This window comes from Ovis aries, chromosome 18, assembly GCF_016772045.2.
Source record: "Ovis aries strain OAR_USU_Benz2616 breed Rambouillet chromosome 18, ARS-UI_Ramb_v3.0, whole genome shotgun sequence".
NCBI classification, from domain to species: Eukaryota; Metazoa; Chordata; class Mammalia; order Artiodactyla; family Bovidae; genus Ovis; species Ovis aries.
In genome coordinates, this window is record NC_056071.1 from 14,223,531 (window position 1) to 14,248,951 (window position 25,421).

The 25,421-nt window shown below is 43.5% G+C and overlaps 1 protein-coding gene across 1 annotated transcript in view; it reads right to left on the minus strand.

Moving 5' to 3' along the window:
- Positions 1 to 6,057: 6,057 nt before the first annotated feature.
- SLCO3A1 (solute carrier organic anion transporter family member 3A1) overlaps positions 6,058 to 25,421 on the minus strand; it is a 404,171-nt gene continuing 384,807 nt past the window's right edge. Inside the window, exon 11 of the mRNA XM_060401578.1 lies at positions 6,058 to 17,838. Within this exon, the coding sequence (XP_060257561.1) occupies positions 17,702 to 17,838 (137 nt within the window). The 3' untranslated portion in view covers positions 6,058 to 17,701. The remainder of the gene's footprint in view (positions 17,839 to 25,421) is intronic.

Below are 25,421 nucleotides of genomic sequence, written 5' to 3' on the forward strand. Positions count from 1 at the left end.
CAAGTATACTGTATCCTTATTGATTCTCCCTCTAGATAATCTATCCATTGTTGAGAGTGGGGTTTTCAAGACTCCAAGTAATAATATATTACTTGTATTGCTCCTTTTAGCTCTGTTCGTTTTTACTTTGTCTGTTTAGGTGCTCCACTGTTGGGTGTGTAAATATTTACAATTATTATACCTTCTTGATAGATTCACCCCCTCCTTTATCATTATATAAGAACTTTCTTTGTATCTTTTTATCATTTTTAAAGTCTATTTTATTTGATATAAGTAGCTATCCTTTTTTTTTGCTGTTGTTGTTGTTACCACTTGCTTGAAATATCTTTTTGCTTCTCTTTACTCTCAGTATATGTGTGTCTCTAAGGCTAAAGTTAATCTTATAGGCAACATATTGTTGGATCTAGTTTTTTTTTGTTAATCCTTTTCACCATTCTGTGTCTTTTGATTAGGAATTTAATTCATTTACATTTAAATTAACTATTGACAAGTAAGAACTTACTATTGGTTTTTTGTTTCTGGTTATTTTGTAGATCTAATGTTTTTTCTTATCCTTTCCTCTTTTAAAATACATCTTTTGGTATTTGGTATGCTTTTACTTCTTTATTATTTGTGTGAGTGTGTATAATTATTGCAGATTTTTTCCCTGTGGTTACCATGAGGTTTATATTAAATATCTTAAAACTGTAGCACCCTAATTGAAATGGATAATAAATTAATTTCAATAGCATTTCTGCATTCTACACATTTACTTTCTCTTCTCCTCACATTTTAGGTTACTGATGTACTTTACATATTTTTATATTGTATATCTAATAACAGATCATTCTAGTTACGTTTTTTACTGTGTATGTTTTTTAACCTTTATGTTGAGTTGTAAGTGAATTATGAATCACTACCATTACTGCATTACAGAATCTAACTTTGACTATTTACCATTACTAGTAAGTTTTATACTACCTTCTTATATTTTTATTATGTTAACTGGCATCCTTTTACTTCTACTCAAAGATCTTCCTTTAATATTTCTTCTAAGGCAGGATTAGTGGTAATGAAATATCTCAGATGTTGTTTGTTGGGAAAAGTCTTTAATCTCTTCTCCATTTCTGAAGAAGAGTTTTGGCAGGATTAGAATTTTTTAAAAACATTCTAACATGTATACTATCATGTAAGAACTGAATTGCCAGTCTATGTCTGACGCAGGATGCAGCATGCTTGGGGCTGGTGCATGGGGATGACCCAGAGAGATGTTATGGGGAGGGAGGTGGGAGGGGGGTTCATGTTTGGGAACGCATGTAAGAATTAAAGATTTTAAAATTTAAAAAATAAAAACTAAAAAAAAAAAAAAAGAACTTAATTAAAAAAAAAAAAGATTATTTTGGCTGTGCCAGGTCTGAGTTACAGATGTGGGATCTTTAGTTGTGGCACGTGGGTTCTAGTTCTGTGACCAGGGATCAAATCAGGTCCTCTATTTTGAGAGTGTGAAGTCTTAGCCACAGGACCATAAGGGAAGTACCAGGCATATAAGTCTTGATTGACATTTTCTTCTTTTTATATTTTGAATATATTACTCCATTCTCTCCTGGCTTGAAGTTTCTTATGGGAGGCATCCTTAATATAACTTCCACTTTTTTACTATTGCTTTCAAATATGACTTTTTGACAATTTAACTATAATGTATCTCAGTGTAGCCCTATTTGGGGTCCTTTAGACCTCATGGATCTTTATATCCATTTTTCTCTTCAAGTTTGGGAAGTTTTCAGCTATTATTGCTTTCTATATACTTTATATCCCTTTCTCTTCTGCTTCTGGAATTCCATGATATGGATATCAATTCTTTTAATTGTGTCCAATAAGTCTTGTGGGCTTTCTTCATTCTTTTTCATTCTTTTTGTTTTTGTTCCTCTGACTGGATAATTTTAAATGTCCTCATTTCTAGATAGCTGATTCATCTGTATAGTTTAGTCTGATTTTAAAGTTATTAAATTCTTCAGTTTACTTGTATTTTTAAGCTATAGAATGTCTGTTTTCATTTTGTTTTCTTTTTTCTTATGGTTTCTATTTCTCTGTTGAGCTTATTTTGTTCATGCATTTCCTCCCTATTTTGTTTAGTTGTTTGTGTGTTCTTATAGTTCAGTATACTTAAGATAATTGTTCTGAATTCTTTTTCTGACAACTCATAAATCTCCACCTCTTTAGGGTCAGTTTTATTTGTTCAGTCACTCAGCCATGTCTGACTCTTTGCAACCCCATGGGCACCAGGCTTCCCTGTCCTCACTATCTCTTGGAGCTTGCTCAAACTCATGTCCATTGAGTTGGTGATGACATCTAACCACCTCATCCTCTGTCATCCCCTTCTGCCCTCAATCTTTCCTAGCATCAGGGTCTTTTCTAATGAGTCAGCACTTTGCATCAGGTGGCCCAAGTATTAGAACTTTAGCATCAGCCCTTCCAATGATTATTCAGGGTTGATTTCCTTAAGGATGGACTGCTTTGATCTCCTTGCTGTCCAAGGGGCTCTCAAGAGTCTTCTCCAACACCACAGCTCAAAAGCATCAATTCTTTGACACTCAGTCTTCTTTATGGCCCAACTCTCACATCCACACATGACTACTGAAAAAAAACAAGCTTTGACTAGATGGACCTTTGTTGGCAAGATAATGTCTCTGCTTTTTACTACACTGTCTAGGTTGGTCATAGCTTTTCTTTCAAGGAGCAAGTGTCTTTTAATTTCATGGCTGCAGTCACCGTCTGCAGTGATGTTGGAGCCCCAGAAAATAAAACCTGTCACTGTTTCCATAGTTTCCCCTTCTATTTGCCATGAAGTAATGGGACCAGATCCCATGATCCTTGTTTTTTGAATGTTGAGTTTCAAGCCAACTTTTTCACTTTCCTTGTTTACCTTCATCAAGAGGCTCTTTAGTTCCTCTTCACTTTTCTTCCATAAGAGTGGTGTTATCTGCATATCTGAGGTTATTGATATTTCTCCTGGTGATCTTGATTCCAGCTTGTGCTTCATCCAGTCTGGCATTTCACATGATGTACTCCACATATAAGTTAAATAAGGGTGACAATATACAACCTTGATATACTCCTTTCCCTATTTGGAACCAGTCCATTGTTCCATGTCCGATTTTAACTGTTGCTTCTTGACCTGCATACAGATTTCACAGTAGGCAGGTAAGGTGGTCTGGTATTCCCATCTGTTGAAGAATTTTCCACAATTTGCTGTGATCCACATAGTCAAAGGCTTTAGTGTAGTCAATTTCGGGTCAGTATTGAAGTTTTATTTGTTTCTTTTATTGGTATCATGTTTATCTGTTGGTTTTTTTTTTTTTTCAGATCCTTGATTTCTTACCTTGATGTCTGAGCATTTCAGTAAGTAAGCTCCCCTTTGATGCCTTATAGGTTCACTTTGACAAAGATACTTGTTCTTCACCTGTCAGTTCTGTTTGGGTTTCCAGACAAGTCTATTGGTAATATCCTTGGACAGGCGGGATTTGCTATCAGGGTCTATTTTTGGTAAAGGCCACTGCCTGAGCTCTGAAATTAGATAATTGTGCCACTGGCTGAGAACAGTTAGATAGGACTGCTGGGTTGGTTCCCCGCCCAAGCAAGGGTATAGGATGAACCCAGTAGTTGTCTGAATTCCCTGGTCAGGGTTTCTAGACAGTTGGGACTGGCTTCTATACTCGTCTGGGGAAATGAATTGGCTTCCCTGGCCTCGTGGGGCAGCATGATGGGCCTGCATGGTTTTGTTTGGGGGGTGAATAAGGCAAGACTGTGCACTGAATTTCCTAGCCAGATGAAGCCACTGATTTTGCCCTGCAGTTGGAAAAAGCTACAAACTCTGCATGCTGTTCAATTGTGATTATAAGCAGGGTTGTTGGATGGCTATGCAGTTTTCTGTGTTCTGGGTAGGTTCCCTGGTTGGGCAGGCTGAAGGATGTTTTCAGAATTGGGTGAGGCTATAAATTTGTTTCCCTGCCTTAGCAAAACAGAAGACCCAACTCAAGTCTGGCAAGGCTTTTTGCTTGTGGTCTTGACTCAAGGTGACCCTTGCCCCAAGTTTCCTGGCCAAATCGGGCCATTGGCTTTGCTCTGCAGATGGTCAGCTCTGTCTGCTGTACTGTCTGCTGAAGCATCTCTGGGCTATGTAGCTCTCCAGGTGCTCTGGTCTGCATGTCAGGTTAAATGGGGTTGGGAGGTACACTCAGCATAACGTGGGGCTATGAATTAGCTTGCCTGCCTGAGCGGAGTCGAGGGGCCAGCTCCAAGAAGGCTCTCAGGTGTTCCTGATCTCAGGTGTTCCCTAGTCTGGAGGGGCAGGGAACTAAATTCAGCAGTAGGTAGAACTACGAATTAGCTCACCTGCCTGGGAAGTGGTAGCCCAGGCTCCCGGGCCAGCAGGATTCTTTACCTGCGGACACAGTTCAGGTAGACTCACACTCTGCTGAGTTCTCTGGTCAGATCATGCCACTGGTTTGATGCTGCTGATAAGCAGTTGCTGGTTGAGAATTCTGCTTGGGTGCTACAGGTAGAAATTGCATCTGCCTGGATCTAAGAACTGGTTGTTGCAAGCCCCTTCTCCCGAATCAGTCACAATCAGATTCATAGCGGGCAAGCTTCACAGATTCCCCCATAATACCTGTGGGATGAGACTGGAGTGGGGACACCCAAGAAGCACCGCACGATGCTTATAAGATCTCAGTGTTCACCCTGGCTTTCCTTTCCCACTCGAGGAACCAGAGGCTCAGCAGAGACCCCTTGGTGTGTTGCTGCACCAGCCTGGGGGAGAAACAAGCCAGCCGTTGTGTAGCTGCTCTTCTTACATGTCTAATGCAGTCTGTTTGATCTCTGTGGTGCCATGGGTCCTTTGGCACACTTTTGTATTCTGGGATTTTTCTTGGTGGTATCTTGCCCATGAATAGTTGCTAGTTGTTCTTGTGAGGGAGATTTAAGTTAGAAACAACCCATGGTATCTTGGTGGTGGCATTCCTACCACTTAAAAAAAACCTGTTCATCTGTCAATGGACTTTTGAGTTGCCTTTTTTCACCTTTTGGCTATTGTGAATAATGCTGCTATGAACATGGGTGTACAAATATCTGTCTGAGTCCTGCTTTTACTTCTTTTAAGTGTATTCCCAGAAATGGAATTGCTGGATCATGTGATAATTCTATATTTAATGTTTTAAGGTACTGCCATACTATTTTCCATAGTGGCTTAACAATTTTATATTACCACTGCAGTGCACAAGGGTTTCATTTCTAACTCTTTGTCAGTTTTCCATCCATCCTTTCTTTCTATAGCGGCTATCCTAATGGGTGTGAGGTTATATCTCATTATTGCTTTGATTTTCACTTCCCTAATGATCAGTGTGATATGAATATCTTTTCATGTGCTTTTTAATCATTCATGTATCTTGTTTGCAGGAATGTCTATTCAAGTACTCTGTCCATTTTAAAATTGAGTTTTTTTGTTGATGAGTTGTAGGGGTTCTTTATATATTCTGGATCTTAGCCATTTTTCAGGTATATGATTTGCAAATATTTTCTCCCATTCCTTAGATTGTCGTCTTTATTATGTTCTTCAATGGACAAAGTTTTAAATTTTGATGTAGTTCAATTTATCTGTATTTTCTTTTGTCTGTAATTGATGTCATATTCAAGAAATCTTTGCAAAATCTGGTGCCATGAGGATCCGCTCTGTGTTTTCGTCTAAGTTTCAGAGTTTCAGCTCTTATATTTAGCTCTTTGATCCATTTTGAGTTAATTTTATTATATAGTATAAGATAATAGTCCAACTTCATTTTTATATGGGCATATATCCAGTTTTTCCAACATTATTTTTTTGGAAAGACTGTCCTTTCTCCATGAAATGTCTTGACCTTTGTCAAAAATCATTTGACCGTATACACAAGTGTTCTTTCTGGGTTGTATATTCTATTGCTTTAGTTTGTGTGGATAGTATTATCATCTGAACAATATTAAGTCTTCCAGTTCATCAACATGAGATGCCCATTTATTTGTGTTCTAAATTTCTATTAGCACCGTGCGTTGAGTTTTTATAGCAGCTTTATTCATAATGGTAGAAAACCAGAAATCACCCAGATGTTCTTCAAGAAGATAGTGGATAAACAATCTGTGTTACATTCACACAAAGGAATATTATTCAGCAATAAAAAGAATGAACTATTGATATACTCAACAGCCCAGATGAATATTCAGAGAGCTATGCCGAGAAAAGCCAATCTGAATGTTACATATTATATGATTCCGTTATACAACTTTCTTGAAATGATGAAAATGGCTTCCCAGGTGGGGCTAGTGGTAAGAACCTGCCTGCCAATGCAGGAGTCATAAGAGGTGGGGTTTTATTCCTGGGTCGGCAAGATCCCATGGAGGAGGAAATGGCAACCCACTCCAGTACTCTTGCCTGGAGAATCCCATGGACAGAGGAGCCTGGTGGGCTGCCGTCTATGGAGTCGCAAAGAGTCAGACAGGACTGAAGTGACGGCATGCGCATGCAGGGAGGGAATGAGAGTGGGAGGGTGGTGAGTGTGTTTACCAAAGGTTAGGAAGAGCGGTCCTTCCAGTCATGTTCTGTACAGAACATGTTCCATACAGAAATGTTCTGTATGTTGACTGTATCCACATCAGTATCCTGGTTGTGATACTATACTCGAGTTTTGTGAGATGTTATAATTAAGAGAAAGTGGGTAAAGCTTACATGGTATCTCTCTCACAGCTGCACCTGAACTTATAATTATTTCAAAATAAAAAGTCTAATTTAATGGAAAGAAAACAGCATGGAAATGGGCAATATCTTTCAGAAAGATTTCCATGCAATATTGTTAACAATAAAAGGAAATTTAATGCTATTTGGGAAATGATTGGCTATAATGATTCACTTCTTACAGTCTCTTGAGAACCAAGGGTTTTGCTTTGCTTGTTTTAATGATGATGAAAGCATTTTTGCTACAGTCCCAACTCTAGGTGTTTTAGGAGAACTTGCTATTAGAAATCAATTGTCACCAAAGATAAGATGAAGCATCTGTCTAGTAGAGAATGTGACTTTTTATCTAAGACATAACCCTGGCAGCATTACTAAATGGCCCTGATCCCATGGAGGCAAGATCCCGTGGAGGAGGAAATGATTGAACAGGTGAACAGATTGGCATCTTGCTTGCAGTCTGTACTTAGATGACCCCAGAATGACTTCTTCCTTAAAAGCTGAGCCCTAGGCACTTCCCTTGCTGATCTTAACCCTGGCCCTTCTTGTGTCCGACTCTGCGCAACCCCAGAGATGGCAGCCCACCAGGCTCCCCCGTCCCTGGGATTCTCCAGGCAAGAACACTGGAGTGTGTTGCCATTTCCTTCTCCAGTGCATGAAAGTGAAGTCGCTCAGTCATGTCTGACCCTCAGCAATACTATGGACTGCACCCCACCAGGCTCCTCTGTCCATGGGATTTTCCAGGCGAGAGTACTGGAGTGGGGTGCCATTGCCTTCTCCAAAAAAATGTAGACACCCTGAACAAAACAGTTTCTCAGATGTAAAATGGATGAGCAATTCAAAATTGCCCCTAGAGTTCTAATTCTAAGGTTAATAATAATAATAGCTACTGAGCATGGACTTCTGTTTTAACATTAGGCATCTTATCTATTAACCTATTTAGAAGACTGACTCACTCACTCAGTCAGGCATGTCTGACTTTGCAGCCCTATGGACTGTAGCCACAAGCTCTGTCCATGGGATTTTTTAGGCAAAAATACTGGAGCGGGGTTGCCATTTCCTCCTCTAGGGGATCTTCCCAACCCAGGGGTTGAACCCATGTCTCCAGTGTCTCCTGTCCTGGCAAGGCAGATTCTTTACTTCTGAGCCATCAGGGAAGCCTAATTCCACCAAAACCTTTTGGGGAACATCTTATTATCATTCTCATTTTACAAATCAGAAAGCTGAGTGTCAGAAAAGCAACAGAGGAGAGTAAGAGGATGAGGAAGCTGGGAAGAGAGTGACAAATTGTCCAAGTTTGCCCAAGACTGAAGGTTCTCCTTAGATGGGGGACTTTCCGCACTAAAACTGGTCAAGCTCCAGGCAAAGTGAGATAGGAGACCAGTCCTAAATTCCCTTAACTCCAGAGTCTGTGTTCCTTTGGCTGTACCACACCACCTCTCAGTTTCTTAGAGACCCCTTAAGGATTGTAACTATTAAAGCAAGTGGGACAAAACGTGTCTTTTCAAGAGGAAGTGGGAATCAAGATGCTGCCTGGAAGAACAGGAGAAAGCAGTAGGCAAGGAAACCTATATTCATATTCCGTTTCAAAAATAATTGGTGAATAGAAATAACGGCAGATAAGCAATTAAACTTGAGATATATTAAAATGAGAAAATAAAGGAAAGGAGCATGGAATTTATATATATTTTAAATATCTTTTAGAACTTTTAATAAATAATGTATGCTCCTTAGAAACAAATGCTAATAAATCTAGGAGGATGATTTTCAGTAGGATTTGGGATCAACAGATGCAGAACATTAATCCAGAGATTGGCAGAGTTAATGGCCCCACACGCAAAAGAGCTTGCTGTCTCAGAATTGCAGCTTGCACAGATTTAACCTCCTTCTCTCCATAACCCTGCCTTTTGAATAAGCATTCCTTTGCTGGAAAAGTGTGATGCCTTCCTCGGGGAAGCAGAGTAGCTCATCAGGCAAAATACAGAACGAACAACAGCTTGGAGGATGCCAAACGCAGTGACCGCTGGGGCAGAGTTGGGCAGCAGATGTTGTGTTACTATGGCAACCGGTGGGCGGCTCCAAATGAAGAAGGGACTCAATTTCCAAGGCCTCAGACCTGAGGGGGACTTTAACCCTGCCTTTCTCCAGAGCGCTGTGTCTTTGGACATTTGGGAAGCAAAGGAAGAAATAAAGGAGGGGCTCCCACAGTTTTCTGTCCTCGCTACTACTGTACTGTTGGCAAGAGAGAAAGACACTTAAAAACGATATGTATCAACCTTAGCCGGGAAACATCTTACCAGCTGTGAATTAATGAGCTGCCTTGCCTCCAGGAGACTTGATAATCCCCCTTCCGGTTGAACTGGTGGCTCCGCCCACAGTCTTCTTTCAGGTTCCTCTGCTCCCTGGCTAAATACTTCCGCAAAATAACTGCTTGTAGACAAAAAGGCAGCTCACAGGCCGCTTCTCTCCCTGCTCTCTGGCTCTCATGCTCTGCCCTGAAGCACAGGTGTCCACCAGTCCATCAGTGCAGACGCCCAGCGTCCATTCAGTGTGACTCACACACTCACCGGGGCCTCAGCCACCATCACCAAGCGCGACTGTGCACACACCCACGGAGACACTGCACTGAATGGGGATGTTAAGACGCCCACCTCGAATTGTTCTCCATAATCATTCCACTGCCTCCCTGTGCTCTCAATTCATTTTCCCCAGAAAAACTCCAATTATCTTGTAAATAACAAAATGATATTGCATTCTCTTTTTTCATGTCACAAAGTCTTAATTTTTTTTCAAACGTAAACAAAAATTATTTCTTGATATTTTAACCCTATTTCAGCATTTCTTTCTTTTCAGTACACATTGTAAGCATAAAAAAATGCTAGCAGTGCTCGCTGGCCTTCCTCAACTTCTAGGAGGCCCTGGAATCTGTATTCCATGCTAGGAAGAGCAAAGGCTCTGTGAGTGGGCAGGATCTGTAGCCTCTCTTAACCTCAGCATCTGCTTCTAGGGCAGGGGTCTCCAAAAGCAAATCTTGTATTTTTTCATCTCACCCTAAAAAAATCCAATTTCTGTCTTTGTGTTATAGTGTATATAATATGTTAAAGCAATGGTGTATATGTGTGCCTGTAGGTATAAATTTAAATTTAGTAAATGTTTATGGAAGTTGTATCCAGTCATTTTTAAACAGCTTTAAATCCCATATCATACAATTCATCCATTTCAAGTATACAATTCAGTAACTTCTAGTGTGTGTAGCTGTGTACCTATCACTAGGATCAATTTTAGAATATTTTCTTTACCCCCAAAAGAAATTCCACTCCCGATAGCTATCACCTCCCCCAATCCCACCCCTCGACATCTGCGCCACCCCCAGGCCCTGACAACCACTCATGTATTTTTTTGTCTCTATAGATCTTCCCAGTCTTGGTATTTTATGTAAACAGAATCATACAGTAAGCACCCTACACGTGTGTGTTCCGTCAGCGTCAGGCGTGAGTGACACTGCGGCGTGCCCTCCGCCTCCTGTCGCTGACGGCCCTTCAGCTCCACCATCTCCTACCTCCTCTCCCTCCTCCATCAGGAACTCTTCTGGCCTGTGCACTCCGTGCCAGCCCCTGTAAGCCAGCCGTTGTGTGGTACCAATGTACTTTTCAAGGTACCGTACTCTAAGATAAGATTTAAAATGTTTTCTTTACTTTGAGGGTTTTTTCTGTATTATTTTTGTGAAAAGTATTATAAATCTATTTTAATACAGTACTATATAGACGATTGTGTTCTTTGGGTACCTGGGCTAACTATTGGACTTACGAATGCACTCTTGGAGTGGAACTCATTCATATGTAGGGGACTTACTGTACTGATGTGGCCTCTTGGGTCTGGATCCTTTCAGCACTATGTTTTCAAGGTCTGTTTTAGGATAAAGCAGCATGGATAAGCATATTCCTTTTGATGGCTGTTGTCAGTTTCTCAGTTGTGTCTGATTCTTTGTGACCCCATGGACTGCAGCATGCCAGGCTTCCCTGTCCTTCACTATCTCCCTGAGTTTGCTCAAATTCATGTCCATTGAATCGATGATGCCATCCAACCATCTCATCCTCTGTCATCCACTTCTCCTGCCTTCAATCTTTCCCAGCATCAGGGTCTTTTCCAGTGAGTCAGCTTTGAATAAGATTCTAATGTGGGTACACCATATCTTATTAATTCACTTCACATTGCTCTTATGGGTAAACAGCCACACTTTGTTGTAGACACCTGATCTGTATAATTTATATACTATAGGCACTATGCATCAGAGATTATATTTAAAATGTTCAGTAACAGCCAGGCACTAACGAACAACCACAGATGTTATAAGTGCTGGATCTGGTTTCTGGAGCTCCAGTTAGTGCCCAGGTATTCTCTTCATTTGCTAAGACCCAGGGTGTGGGGGGCAAGGAATTCAGGGGGCTCGGAGCAGACTGTTTACCAGCTCTCATGGAAGTATTTCAATATTTTAACAATCAAGGTGGCTGTGTGTGTGCATTAAAGCTGACATCTCCCTGGCAGAGCAGCTGTGAGGGTTAAATGAGCCCAGACTCGGGCAGGACCTGGGGGTTCTTGTTTGGAACATGCAGTACTCCACCACATGTAGCGAGCAAAACTGTCAGCCTGAAGTCACTGCTCCTCATTCCCTTCTATCTAGGACTGCTCCCCGTGGCTGAGCAAGTCCCTCTCCTGGAAGCCTACTGTGTTATGCATCTAAAGGGAGTCATAAGGTTGATGGCACGGGCAATCACATCGCCCTCAGACATCAAAGGGAAAATCTCCTGCCTGCTTCCCATGATCCCTTCCCTGGAGAAAGAGGAGGGCAAACCTGGCTGGAGTCTGAAGGAACAGGCAGGATGGGAGGCCACCGGGATGCAGGAAAGAAAGAAGTTCAAAGAGAATTCTACCTTTTCAGGTCCCTGCTTGCCTTGCAGTGGCCTATGTCCCCAGAGTAGTCCCTGATTTTGTCTAGAGTCTGTGGATCACTTCTCATTTTTTGCCATTAAAATCACAGAATTTAGGAGGAAACTGATAGCCAAGAACTGTCTCAGCTGGAGAGTCAAGAGCAGAGGTTTCCTGATTACAGGCTAAAGCTGCTTGCAATTCACCAGCCCTGTGAAAAAAGTCAGTTTAAGAGGCATTGGCTGAAATGATTTCAGTTCAGTACAACACATGATGAGCTTCGTTGAGTGCCTTCTTCATCTTTAACCATGCCCCACACTTGTACTCAGGTTATTCTCGTAAAGTGATTTCACATGCCTGGGCTTTCTCAGGCCTCCTTGGAACCATGTACAATTGGAGGCGTTTTAATCAGGATCTTGGTTGCTGGAGGATCTGATTTGAAATGGAATAATACTTAAAGTTAGAAAATAATACTTATGAGAATGCACTCAAAGGACTTAATCTGAAGAAGAGAAAGATGAAGGGGCCCATAGATGACATTTTAGATATACCAGATAGCAAAAATTCACTATAAAGGGAACAGAGGGCCACTGCCCACTGTCTCTAGATGGTGGACAAACCAAGCTTAGCAGGGACCAGAAGGCATAGGAATGAAAGTGTGAGTTTTCATTGGTGGATGACTTAACTTTCCAGGAAGGTTTGTCAGAGTCTCCTTTGGCTATCTGAATGCACTGACCTGTTCAGTAATGTTTTCCTGAAAGGAGAGGCAGGGATTGGATACGAAATAGCAGAATTTCCTGCTGAATGGTCTGAGGGAAGTCACAGGGGCTAGGACACAGGTCACCTGCTCTACCCTTCCCATCTCTGTGTCATTAACTGGAATCCTATAAGGTATTGAGCCTCTGTGTGTCTGTGTGTGCCCATGTGCACACACACACAGCTGTGTCCAACTCTTGGTGACCCCATGAACTGTAGCCCGCCAGGCTCTTCTGTCCATGGGATTTTTCCAGGCAAGAATACTGGGTTGCCACTTCCTACTCCACAGGATCTTCCCAACTCAGGGATCGAACCCATGTCTCCTGCGTCTCCTGCCTTGGCAGGCAGATTCTTTACCACTAGCGCCACCTGGGACTCCTCAAAGTGTTCGGAATCACAGGGGCTTTCAACTGCAGGGAGCATACCCCGGCTCCAGCTGGCTTCCCCGGTCAGTAGAGCCATCATCTCCCATCAGCGGACATGGAGAGCTAGGTCAGGGTCCTGGTGTGGATGGAGAACCGCTCCTCAGTGCCACCCAGACGCTGGGCTCTTCATCAGTCTGTGCAGGTGTCCTCAGCTTTACTTTCATCCTCAAACTTTCCTTGCTGGTTGTAAGGTGGAGCCGCTGGGGGTCACACGGACTCTCGTTCATTGAATAGGGAGAAAACGGCCACCTGCTTCCTACTTGTGGCATCAAATCCTTTCCTTTTTACCTGGCTGGATAAGTTAGGTCGCCGCCCCCCCCCCCCCCGCCCCCCAATCTGAGGCCAAAATCAGTCACCAGGGAAATGCCACGAGCCAACTGGCTTTTCTGGATCCAAACAAGGGTGGTTGGAAGTTTGGGAGTTAACTGGGATGCCCGCCGTATTTCTGTTCCAACAAGACAAAACTTCACACACGATTGCTGCCTGGGTGAGGACCGAGGCTTGGGCCGCTGACTCTTGCAGTCATCACCTGAGGATGGGGGCATTTCTGAATCCAAACTCTGTCTTCTTTCTACCACCATTTATGGCACATTCTGAAACTTCTATCATTCAAGTAACTCCTTCACGGTTTTCTTTTGTTGTTGTTTTTTTTTTTTTTTCTCTACATCAGCACACCATCTGCGATATTCCTTACTACTTTTCTTAAAACAGGCTCGGTTCTTTTTCATAAGTTTGCTGTAAAATGAAGCCTAATAACCATTGGAAATAGGAGACCCATGTCTCTTGTCAAAATTGTAAGTTTGTTGTTAAAATACGATAAACAATGTTAATTAATTTTATCTAGACACAGATGCCTGCAAAGGTGCTAAGGCAGCTTCTGAAAAAGGAAGATTAGCAAGTGTTTGAAAGTGTCAAAGACACCCCGGCACCCAACAGAGACTCTATTCTACGCAGATGAATTGAAAGGAATTTGAAAGTAGACCAGCTTTCCCACTCTATGAATCCTGTTATTTAACAACATATCTGTGTATTGCATTTTAATAACCAACATGATTACCCAATAATCAAAGTAAATAACCAACTTTATTTCATCATTCTATTTGGGTAGCCCTAGCCCTGTGTGTTTCCAAGGCAAACCATTCAATATCACAGTAATCCAAGTCTATGCCCCAACCAGTAACTCTGAAGAAGCTGAAGTTGAATGATTCTATGAAGACCTACAAGACCTTTTAGAACCAACACCCAAAAAAAGATGTCCTTTTCATTACAGGGGACTGGAATGCAAAAGTAGGAAGTCAAGAAACACCTGGAGTAACAGACAAATTTGGCCTTGAAATATGGAATGAAGTAGGGCAAAGACGAATAGAATTTTGCAAAGAAAATGCACTGGTCATAGCAAACACCCTCTTCCAACAACACAAGAGAAGACTCTACACATGGACATCACCAGATGGTCAACACTGAAATCAGATTGATTATATTCTTTGCAGCCAAAGATGGAGAAGCTCTATACAGTCAACAAAAACAAGACCAGGAGCTGACTGTGGCTCAGATCATGAACTCCTTATTACCAAATTCAGACTTAAATTGAAGAAAGTAGGGAAAACCACTAGACCATTCAGGTATGACCTAAATCAAATCCCTTATGATTATACAGTGGAAGTGAGAAATAGATTTAAGGGCCTAGATCTGATAGATAGAGTGTGTGATGAACTATGGAATGAGGTTCGTGTCATTGTACAGGAGATAGGGATTAAGACCATCCCCATGGAAAAGAATTGCAAAGAAGCAAAATGGCTGTCTGGAGAGGCCTTACAAATAGCTGTGAAAAGAAGAGAGGTGAAAAGCAAAGGAGAAAGGGAAACATATAAGCATCTGAATGCAGAGTTCCAGAGAATAGCAAGAAGAGAGAAGAAAGCCTTCTTCAGCGATCAATGCAAAGAAATAGGGGAAAACAACAGAATGGGAAAGACTAGAGACCTCTTCAAGAAAATTAGAGATACCAAAGGAACATTTCATGCAAAGATGGGCTCGATAAAGGACAGAAATGGTATGGACCTAACAGAAGCAGAAGATATTAAGAAGAGGTGGCAACAATACACAGAACTATACAAAAAAGATCTTCACGACCCAGATAATCACGATGGTGTGATCACTCATCTAGAGCCAGACATCCTGGAATGTGAAGTCAAGTGGGCCTTAGAAAGCATCACTACGAACAAAGCTAGTGGAGGTGATGGAATTCCAGTTGAGCTGTTTCAAATCCTGAAAGATGATGCTGTGAAAGTGCTGCACTCAATATGCCAGCAAATTTGGAAAACTCAGCAGTGGCCACAGGACTGGAAAAAGTCAGTTTTCATTCCAATCCCAAAGAAAAGCAATGCCAAAGAATGCTCAAACTACCGTACAATTGCACTCATCTCACACACTAGTGAAGTAATGCTCAAATTTCTCCAAGCCACGCTTCAGTAGCTCGTGAACCGTGATTTTCAAGCTGGTTTTAGATAAGGCAGAGGAACCAGAGATCAAATTGCCAACATCCACTGGATCATGGAAAAAGCAAGAGAGTTCCAGAAAAACATCTATTTCTGCTTTATTGACTATGCCAAAGCCTTTCACTGTGTGGTTCACAATAAACTGTGGAAAATTCTGAAAGAGATGGGAATACCAGACCACCGGACCTGCCTCTTGAGAAACCTATATGCAGGTCAGGAAGCAACAGTTAGAACTGGGCATGGAACAACAGACTGGTTCCAAATAGGAAAAGGAGTATGTCAAGGCTGTATATTGTCACCCTGCTTATTTAACGTCTATGCAGAGTACATCATGAGAATAGCTGGAGTGGAAGAAACACAAGCTGGAATCAAGATTGCCGGGAGAAATATCAATAACCTCAGATATGCAGATGACACCACCCTTATGGCAGAAAGTGAAGAGGAACTAAAAAGCCTCTTGATGCAAGTGAAAGAGGAGAGTGAAAAAGTTGGCTTAAAGCTCAACATTCAGAAAATGAAGATCCTGGCATCTGGTCCCATCACTTCATGAGAAATAGATGGAGAAACAGTGGAAACAGTGTCAGACTTTATTTTGGGGGGGCTCCAAAATCACTGCAGATGGTGATTGCAGCCATGAAATTAAAAGATGCTTACTCCTTGGAAGAAAAGTTATGACCAACCTGGATCGCATACTCAAAAGTAGAGACATTGCCAACTAAGGTCTGTCTAGTCAAGGCTATGTTTTTTCCTGTGGTCATGTATGGATGTGAGAGTTGGACTGTGAAGAAGGCTGAGCACCGAAGAATTGATGCTTTTGAACTGTTGTGTTGGAGAAGACTCTTGAGAGTCCCTTGGACTGCAAGGAGATCCAACGAGTCCATTCTGAAGGAGATCAGCCCTGGGATTTCTTTGGAAGGACTGATGCTAAAGCTGAAACTCCAATACTTTGGCCACATCATGTGAAGACTTGTCTCATTGGAAAAGACTCTGATGCTGGGAGGGATTGGGGGCAGGAGGAGAAGGGGATGACAGAGGATGAGATGGCTGGATGGTATCATGGACTCGATGGACGTGAGTTTGAGTGAACTCCAGGAGTTAGTGATGGACAGGGAGGCCTGGCGTGCTGTGATTCATGGGGTCACAAAGAGTTGGACGCGACTGAACTGAACTGAACCCTAACGATAAGAACCTTCTTGCAATGCGGAAGACTGGGGTTCAATCCCTGAGTCAGGAAGATCCCCTGGAGAAAGGGATAGCTATCCACTTCTGGAGAATTCCATGGACAGAGGAGCCTGGTGGGCTACAGTCCATGGGGTCTCAAAGACATGACTGAGTGCTTAACACTTTCACACCTAACTGTAGCTCATGTACCACTAGTGACCTGTTCCCTACAATTTGGGAGACAGTCTATCACAGTCTGTGGCCTTGCTTCACCATCTTCATCCCTCCTCTTTAGCACTCAGGTAGTGAGAGCAACTGAGAAGATACTGACCTTGTTTTCTATTATACATACAGGCCTGTTGTCTGATCAGTGATCAGACTACACATGCATTTCTTGAGCTCTTACTGTGATTGTAGAAGGTATTAGGCAGAGCCCCCCACCTCAGTGTATTTAGGACCTAGGTGAAGAGAGAGGACCCAGCAACTGGAATAAAGAAAGGAAAATGGGAGTGGGATTGAAAGAGCAGCCTCTGCTCTTCCCTCCTGTCGCTCAGAGGCTGTCCAAGGTGTCGGGTGCATTTTGGCCCCTGGCTGATGTCCAGGGGATGAGGGACAGAGACCTGCATTGCTACTTGGCTCCACTGATGGATGATGGAATTTACACCCCGGTGCAGGCAGAGTCGAGAGCCCCACACTGTCTGCTCGTCCTCCCAGCCTCAGAGATGCTGCCTCATCTTCTAAAAAACCCTTTAATGACGAGCATAGCTAGGGGACTTTATGAAACGAGCAATGTGCTCAAGTCAGGGAGGCTGGCCTTTCAGGGGGGATCAGCCAGACCCTGGAAGTGGGCTGTTGCTTCTGCCCTGGGTGAGCCAAGGTCTGGGGTGCCCTCTCTGCCTGGGAGGATGCAGTTCATGCAGAGAGGCTATCTGGAAGAGCTGTTTGATTGCAGGCAGGGGAACCCCTTTCAGTGCCCAAGAGTGGACTCTTGTCTAACACTCCCTCGGCAATGAATTGTCCGAGGAGACACACGTGCGGACAGAGCAAGAGGCTTTATTGGAAAGAGGCTCCCAGGTGGAGAGCAGGGGAGGAAGGGAACCCAGGAGGGCTGCTCTGCCACGTGGCCGGCAGTCCCAGGTTTTCCTGGAATGGGGTTCTGATCTCTGGCTCCTCCTTCTGACTCGGGGTCCTTCTTGCTCGTGCACTCATGGCTTAGCCGAGATGGATTTTAGCAGGATGCGTTCTGGCAGGTTGGTAGGACATACAGACTGACCTTTTGACCTTTTCTGAATTCTTTCTCTCGGTAGTGGCTTGTTAGTCCTGTGTTTCTTACCAGGACCTCCTGTAATAAAATAGTTCATGCAGATGGTTATTGTGGTGCCTGGCCAGGGTGGGCGGTTTTGGTCAGTATTTTCCCCTATCAGTGTCATTTGCTTAGTTTTAGAAGCTTCCACAGGCTGGTCCTTAGCTGGGACAGACTCCTTTATGCCGGCGTTGGTTGGAAATACTATGTTCATGCCCATGGGAGGCTTGCTTTTCAGAGGAGGATGGTGGGATAGGGAAGTGAGTGCCCAATGAATAATGATGAAAATTTCAGGCTGTATCAGAGAGTTCTTCCTGTCTGCCATCCGCAGGGACACGGGTGCCTTTTTACCCATTCATCTTCGAAGGCTTACTGAGAGCTGACCCAGTCATGCTCAGATGCCATGCACGCCACCCACTGTGTGGACCCCCCTGAATGTACCCTGCCTCCTACATGGGGCCATGGCCGTGTTCCCCTCTCTTGCCCCTGACCTGCTGTGTTTACTATATTCCCTCTGTCATCAGTTGGATTAATAACCTCTCCCTCTTGTCCCCTGTCAAACACAGCTTTTAAATTATTTGGCAAAACCTGACCAGCTCAAAAGAGGTCTTCTCAGCTCTCTCTTTAGTGTCATTTATTACCTTACTAGGTAAGCGGTGTGGGAGCTTCTTGCTGACCTGGATTGGGACTTAGGAAGACATTCTACATCTTTGTGGCTGGCACCTGCCTTGCACCCTGTCCCCAGATCGACTCCCCACCTCCAGTACTGACACCCCCAATAGTGGCTCCCCCCCAGTGTGGCAAAAATAGCACAGATTCAGGAGCTAGAGAAGACAGTGGGAGATTCTGGGGAGAGGCAACCATTCCAAACTTCACATTTCTTATATGTCACGTGGATGTAGATGGACATTTCACAACTCAGCTGTACCGTGTGTGTGATTTAATCTTTCTAGAAGAATTTATGTTTTGAGTCCCTATTCTGCATGGTAGAAGAAATGTACTGTCAAAAAAATTGGGATTTCTTGTCCTTTCCTCAGCTTTGCATTTATGTTCTGGGGGACTGAGCTAAAATTACCATCATTCCAGGGGCCCGATCACTCTTCGATGTCATTTGGGCATCTGCTGAGCTGTCCTCCCCAAGTGGGTCTCGGTTGTCTATCCAGGCAATTTCCAGAGACAGTCTCTTGTCTGGAGGTTCCCTCCATCTGGGGTGTTCTCCGCTCCTTCTCAGCACTTTTGGGAGCACATGTATTTTTCTGTGTTACTGCCTGAGGCTTCCTCCATCCCTCCACCCCTCCAGTGGTATGCTGGTAAATGTTTAACAACCACCTCTGGATGGAAAGTGGTCCTGATTTGCAGTGCTTGCCAACTTTGAGGGTGTAAATACTCCCACTATGGCAGATTTCAAGCTCCCAGTGATTTAACAGCCAGCTCACGAAATTCCTGGAGATGTATCGATCAATCCCAGCCAACTCCAGCACGCCACTATGACACATCTTGTGACCAGGTCTCTGGAGACGAACGGCCTGCCTTCCACAGCACCTGCAGACAAGACAGAAGTCTTCTTGCCCTCATATCCCTGAAATGAATCTGAGTATTTCTACCTGCTCAGCTGCCCAGGGAGAGGAGACAGGGCCGCTTTTGCAGGAGCCCCATTGTCCATGCTATCTCATTGCTGCTTTTCTGACTCCGTCTGCTTCTAGGCTAGGGCATATTTTTCTAGTTGGTGGGATGGCTTTGAGTTAGAGGTAGTGACTTCTGTTACTCAGTCCAGCTCTTAAGCTTGGGGGACTTCCATTGCCAAAGGGCCGTGGCTTTTGAAACGACTCTTTGTTCTCGGTTACCACATCCTTCCACCAAGCAACTTACATAATAGCCTACCAGATTGAGAGGAGAAAAAAGGACCAAGAGAGAAAAGTAATGACAAAAAGAAAAATTAATTAGTATCTCAATCCTAAATACTCATTGGAAAGACTGATGCTGAAGCTCCAATACTTTGGCCACTTGATTCAAAGAGCCAGCTCATTTAGAAAAAATGCTGGGAAAGATTGAAGGCAGGAGGAGAAGGGGGCAACAGAGGATGAGATGGTTGGATGGCATCACCGTCTCAATGGACATGAGTTTGAGCAAGCTCCAGGAAATAGTGAAGGATAGGGAAGCCGGGCGTGCTGCAGTCCATGGGGCCGCAAAGAGTCGGACAGGACTTAGCGACTGAATGACAGCGACATCTCAAAAGCACCATTCTGTTGCATCAATATAGTAACACTTCACTACTGGGAGGAGTAAATAAGAAAATATATGGGAAGAGCGTCAGGCTGAGTATGACAGAGAAGAGATTCCACGACCTGGGTTATCCTGCTCTTTTCCCTCCAGCTGAAGGAATCACATTTTCCTCTGGCTTGTGCTCTGTTGAATCAAGCATGGCTCCTATGAGCACAGCACATCACTGTCCCCTCCTTCACCCTGAAGGTGTGCCACTGTTTGGTGGTCAGAACGGACATTGTGCTTTTCCACTTAGAAGTCAAGAAAGAAACATCCAACTTCACAAAGTATTCACAGCACACATTTTAGCTCAAGGACTGGGAATTCCCTGGTGGTCCAGTGGTTAAGATTTTGCCTTCCAGCACAGGGGGATGCCTGATCAGGGAGCCGAGATCCCACATGCCTCGAGGCCAAAAAAAAAAAACGGCATAAGCAAAAGAAGCAATATTGTAACAAATTCAGTAAGGACTTTAGAAATGGTCCACATTAAAAAAAATTAAAAAAATAAAGAAGTTAAGGAGTAAATGACAATGTCATGGAGGGGTTAATATATGTTTAAATTGCTTGAGACTCGATTTCAGCTCTCATTGAATCCTAGAGCGAGAGGCATGTTAGTGAGGCTCACATCCATTTTAAGGGACTGCCGTCTCTTGCTTTGTATTCTGGTTAACTGTGTTCTTGACCTTAACCTGCCTGCGAGATGCACATCCCCGAGGGCAGGACTAGCGTAGACTTGTTACTGCTTAGAAAATGGCTGCTGCATTATATTTTTTGATTCCCTGGTTTGACTATGGTTTACCCCCATAAGAAGTACCCATGCAAGAAAAAGATGGGAAAATGCATATCTCCTCAACCATAACTAGGTTTATTATTTCTATGGATTCTTGTCTGAATGACCTATACTCATTCACTCACTTGCTCAGGCACGTCCAACTCTTTGTGACCCCCATGGACTGTAGCCCACCAGGCTCCTCTGTCCATGGGATTCTCCAGGCAAGAACACTGGAGTGGGTTGCCATTTCCTTCTCCAGGGCATCTTCCCAACCCAGGAATCAAACCCAGGCCTCCTGCATTGCATGCGGGTTCTTTCCCATCTGAGCCACCAGGGAAACCCTCAGTTGTGAAGATGCCTTTCAGATTCTACAGGACATGGCTGTCTTTAGAAACAGAAGTAGCCCTTGGAAGCCCACGGGGGCCTTCTTTACCCTAGCATGGGAGAGGAGCGCGATTTCAGTTTATCTCGTCCTTGAAGCACAGACACTCGGTGAGGCTTCTTTTATTCCCAAGGAGATGGTGAGGAAGAAAGGTGGCCAGAGGGAACTGGAGATCATTGGCTGGCAGTGAACTCCACCACGTCAACATTCCTGTAGGATTTCGTGAGTGCCAGCTGACCACAGCCCTCCACAGGTCCTTGGGGGAAAACAGCATGGCCAGGTTCCAGCCTGCAGATCAGATCAAATGCAAGGCCAGGATGAGGAAATAACCAAAGGGCCTCTCAGTACTAACTTCTTTTACTTTCAAGAAAAACGAAGCCAATGTCTTTTCAGCTGTGAGGCATCTGGAGACTGGAATGGGAGAAGGAGGTTTTGTAAGTTTTGCTGCAGATTCAGAGTTTTGAATCTCAATTTCTGTGCCTGGTGGCATAAAAATATGTTGCAAGATTAATAAGCAACATGTTTCTAGTTATTCTCCCCCTTCCATCCCCACCTTAAGAAAATGTTTAGTCCTTTCCCATTTAAACTAGCCTGTGAAGCGACTATTGCCTTAATAAAGTGTTGGTAGAGCAGAAAAGAGTGAAGAATTTAAAAGTTGGGACTTTTGAGTATCAAAATTCAACACCCTGGATGACGACGACTGTCAGAAGCAATTTCCCCTCTCTCCCTCTCCACTAAATTAAAACCCTCTGACAGAAGAGGGAAAGGAGAGAATCAGGGTGGGTGAGACACCGAGATAAGCTCTGGTGTGGGTTCTAAGAAGGTATCCTGAGTTTCTATCAATCATTCACATCATTATGGAGCCCCTAGGTAGGTTAGTGGAAACAGTATCAGACTTCATTTTTTTGGGCTCCAAAATCACTGCAGATGGTGATTGCAGCCATGAAATTAAAAGACGCTTACTCCTTGGAAGAAAAGTTATGACCAACCTAGACAGCATATTGAAAAGCAGAGACATTACTTTGCCAACAAAGGTCCATGTAGTCAAGGCTATGGTTTTTCCTGTGGTCATGTATGGATGTGAGAGGTGGACTGTAAAGAAAGCTGAGCGCCAAATAATTGATGCTTTTGAACTGTGGTGTTGGAGAAGACTCTTGAGAGTCCCTTGGACTGCAAGGAGATCCAACCAGTCCATTCTAAAGGAGATCAGTCCTGGGATTTCTTTGGAAGGAATGATGCTAAAGCTGAAACTTCAGTACTTTGGCCACCTCATTGGAAGAGTTGACTCATTGGAAAAGACTCTGATGCTGGGAGGGATTGGGGGCAGGAGGAGAAGGGGACGACAGAGGATGAGATGGCTAGATGGCATCACCGACTCGATGGACGTGAGTCTGAGTGAATTCCAGGAGTTGGTGATGGACAGGGAGGCCTGGCATGCTGTGATTCATGGGGTCGCAAAGAGTTGGACCCGACTGAGCAACTGAATTGAGGTAGGTTAGAGGATGCAGTTGTGTCTTTCTGCTCGACTGAAGCCTGAGGGATTGGCAAGTGTGTGGAATCCCCTTGAGGCCAGTATGGAATGGAAAGAAATAGGTTAGAAATGGCTGCTTGGCTTTTCTTTAGGCAGAAATATCCTGGAACAGTCTTAGAGTTTTATTGAGACCCTAGTCTTCGAATCTAGAGTTTCGTAGAGCTTCCAGCAATGGTAGACAGCAGCTAAAATTCTTTAGAGCCCTGGAAAAGAGTCTGGAGGTAGCTGAGAAAGAGCCAGCCTTGAAGAATCCAGAGATGGGGATATGGGGGATGAAAGATGACCTGATTTCAGTCTCTATACCTTGCAGCAGATTTTTTTTTTTTCTTGTAGAAGACTAAGAAGTGGTGGCTGCAATTTCTTGAAGAATCCAGACTGTATCTTTGCCCAGGGTCCCTTTCCAGCCCTTTGACTTGGGACCTTCTGCTGTAGAGTCTCCACCTCCTAGCCCCTTCACCTTCAGAAGGGGTGTAGTGTGATGTGGGTTTGCACTGTCCGGTTTAGTAGCCACTAGATGCAAGTGACTATTTAAGTTAATTATAATCAGATTCAAAGTTCAATTCCTCAGTTGCTCTAGCCGCATTTTGAGTGCTCAAAAGCTACATGTGCCAAGTGGCTACCACAGTGAACAGCCCAGTGCAGAGCATATCCATCTTTGCTGGAAGTTCTATTGATCAGTGCTGTGGCCTTGCCAGTAATTCTCAGACAGACCACTAGCCACCTTCTGCTTTCCTGATACCCACATACCCATGCACCCACCACGAGTGAGTTGAGTCTGGAGACTCCTGCCTCCAGTTCCTGAGCTGGCGTTTTCCTGGATGTGGCCATATGCAATTACTGGTGGTTCTTTTGCTGACACTTCCTGGCCTCAACGCTGCTCTCACCACCAGAGCCCAGAGAGCTGTGAGTGACATGATGGCTTGTGTGGATGTCAGTGGACCCTCCCAGGGGCTGGTTGTCCTGGTCCAACAGGAAGAGGAGGCTTCCCATTCAAAACACAGAGCTTCATCAATTCCCAGAAGCCACCATGCCCATCAGAAGCATCAACTGATGTCAAGTGTCCTAAGACTGGAAAAGGAGAAGCCTGCACCCTCGAGTGGAGACGGAAGTCACAGGGTTTGGGGTTGGAACTCCAGCTCCACTCATTCTTGGCAGAGGCTTTGAATACCTCCTTCCTTCTCTGAAAAATGAGATAACTATCCCTGCCTTCTAAAATTGAGTGTGGGGATAAATGTGAAATAACCTAGGACAATGGCTACCATATAATTGAGCCTCGGTAAATAACAGCTGCTATTTTTACTTCTCAGCTGCCCTCTGGGATAATCTGCCTTTTTTTAGGGTAGGGCAGAAAGAGGGAGGAAAAACAGCAGTGGCTCCCTCTCCACAAGTTTCTCCATCTTGCCATCTGGCATAATGAGAAATCATCCTGCTTAATTTGTGAAAATTACTTCAAGCCTCCAGCAACACCTGGTTTACTCTCGTGGGTATTAGGCTTTTTTCAGGTGTGGTGGGGCCTTCAAGTGCCTGGAGGGGTGCATTTAAAAGCAATCTCTGGGGTCTACCTTGAGGGTCTTTTAGAGACGGAATCCCAAATGTCTTTTCAGTAAGAGTTGAATATAGTGTACTGGATACAATGGAATATTACTCAGCCATAAAAAAGAATGAAATAATACTGTTTTCAGCAACATTGATGGACCTATCGATGATCAGATTAAGTGAAGTAAGTCAGAGAGTGAAAGATAAATATTATATGATATCACATATATTGAATCTAAAAAATAGTACAAATGAACTTATTTACAAAGCAGAAACAGAATCACAGACATAGAAAACAAATTTATGGTTACCAACAGGAAAGGGGGAGGAGGGATAAATTGGGAGAACAGGATTAACAGAGCACACTGCTACGTATAAAGCAGATAAACAGCAAGGATTCACTGTGTAGCACAGAGAACTATATTAAATTTCTTGCAGTAAACTATAACGGAAAAGAGTAAAGAAGAATATCAGTCTATACATATATTTATGTATAACCGAATCACTTTGCTATATACCTGAAACTAACACAGTGTAATAAATCAACTATATTTCAGTTAAAAAAGAATCATCAGTCCAGAGTGACATATTTAGATGAGGCTAAAAGGAGATGGGAGAATAAGACAGTTTCAGTTCTGGTCTTCCTCGTGTGATCTCAGGAGTGATTTGGTCAATGCTAGGTGGGGTGTATGGTTAGAGCAGCTCCGAGTATCAGACCTTGCACCTGGTAATGTTGTCTACATTTTTAGACTACTAGAGAAGTCATTGACTTAATGCATCAAAAACATTTACTGTATTTTTATACATATAAGAAATTATCTTAAGCACTGTCAGGACTAAAGAATTAAATAAGATAGTGTCTGTAAGGACTATATGTCAATAGAGGAATATAATATATGGAAAGTTTGAAGTTTAGTCACTCAGTCGTGTCCGACTCTTTGCGACCCCGTGGACTGTAGTCTACCAGGCTTCTCTGTCCGTGGGATTTTCCAGGCAAGAACACTGGAGTGGGTCGCCATCTCCTTCTCCAGAGTATCTTCCCGACCCAGGGATCCAACCCGGGTCTCCCACGTTGTAGGCAGATGCTTTACCGTCTGAGCCAGCAGGGAAGTCAAACAAGAATCTCGGGATTGAGGTCA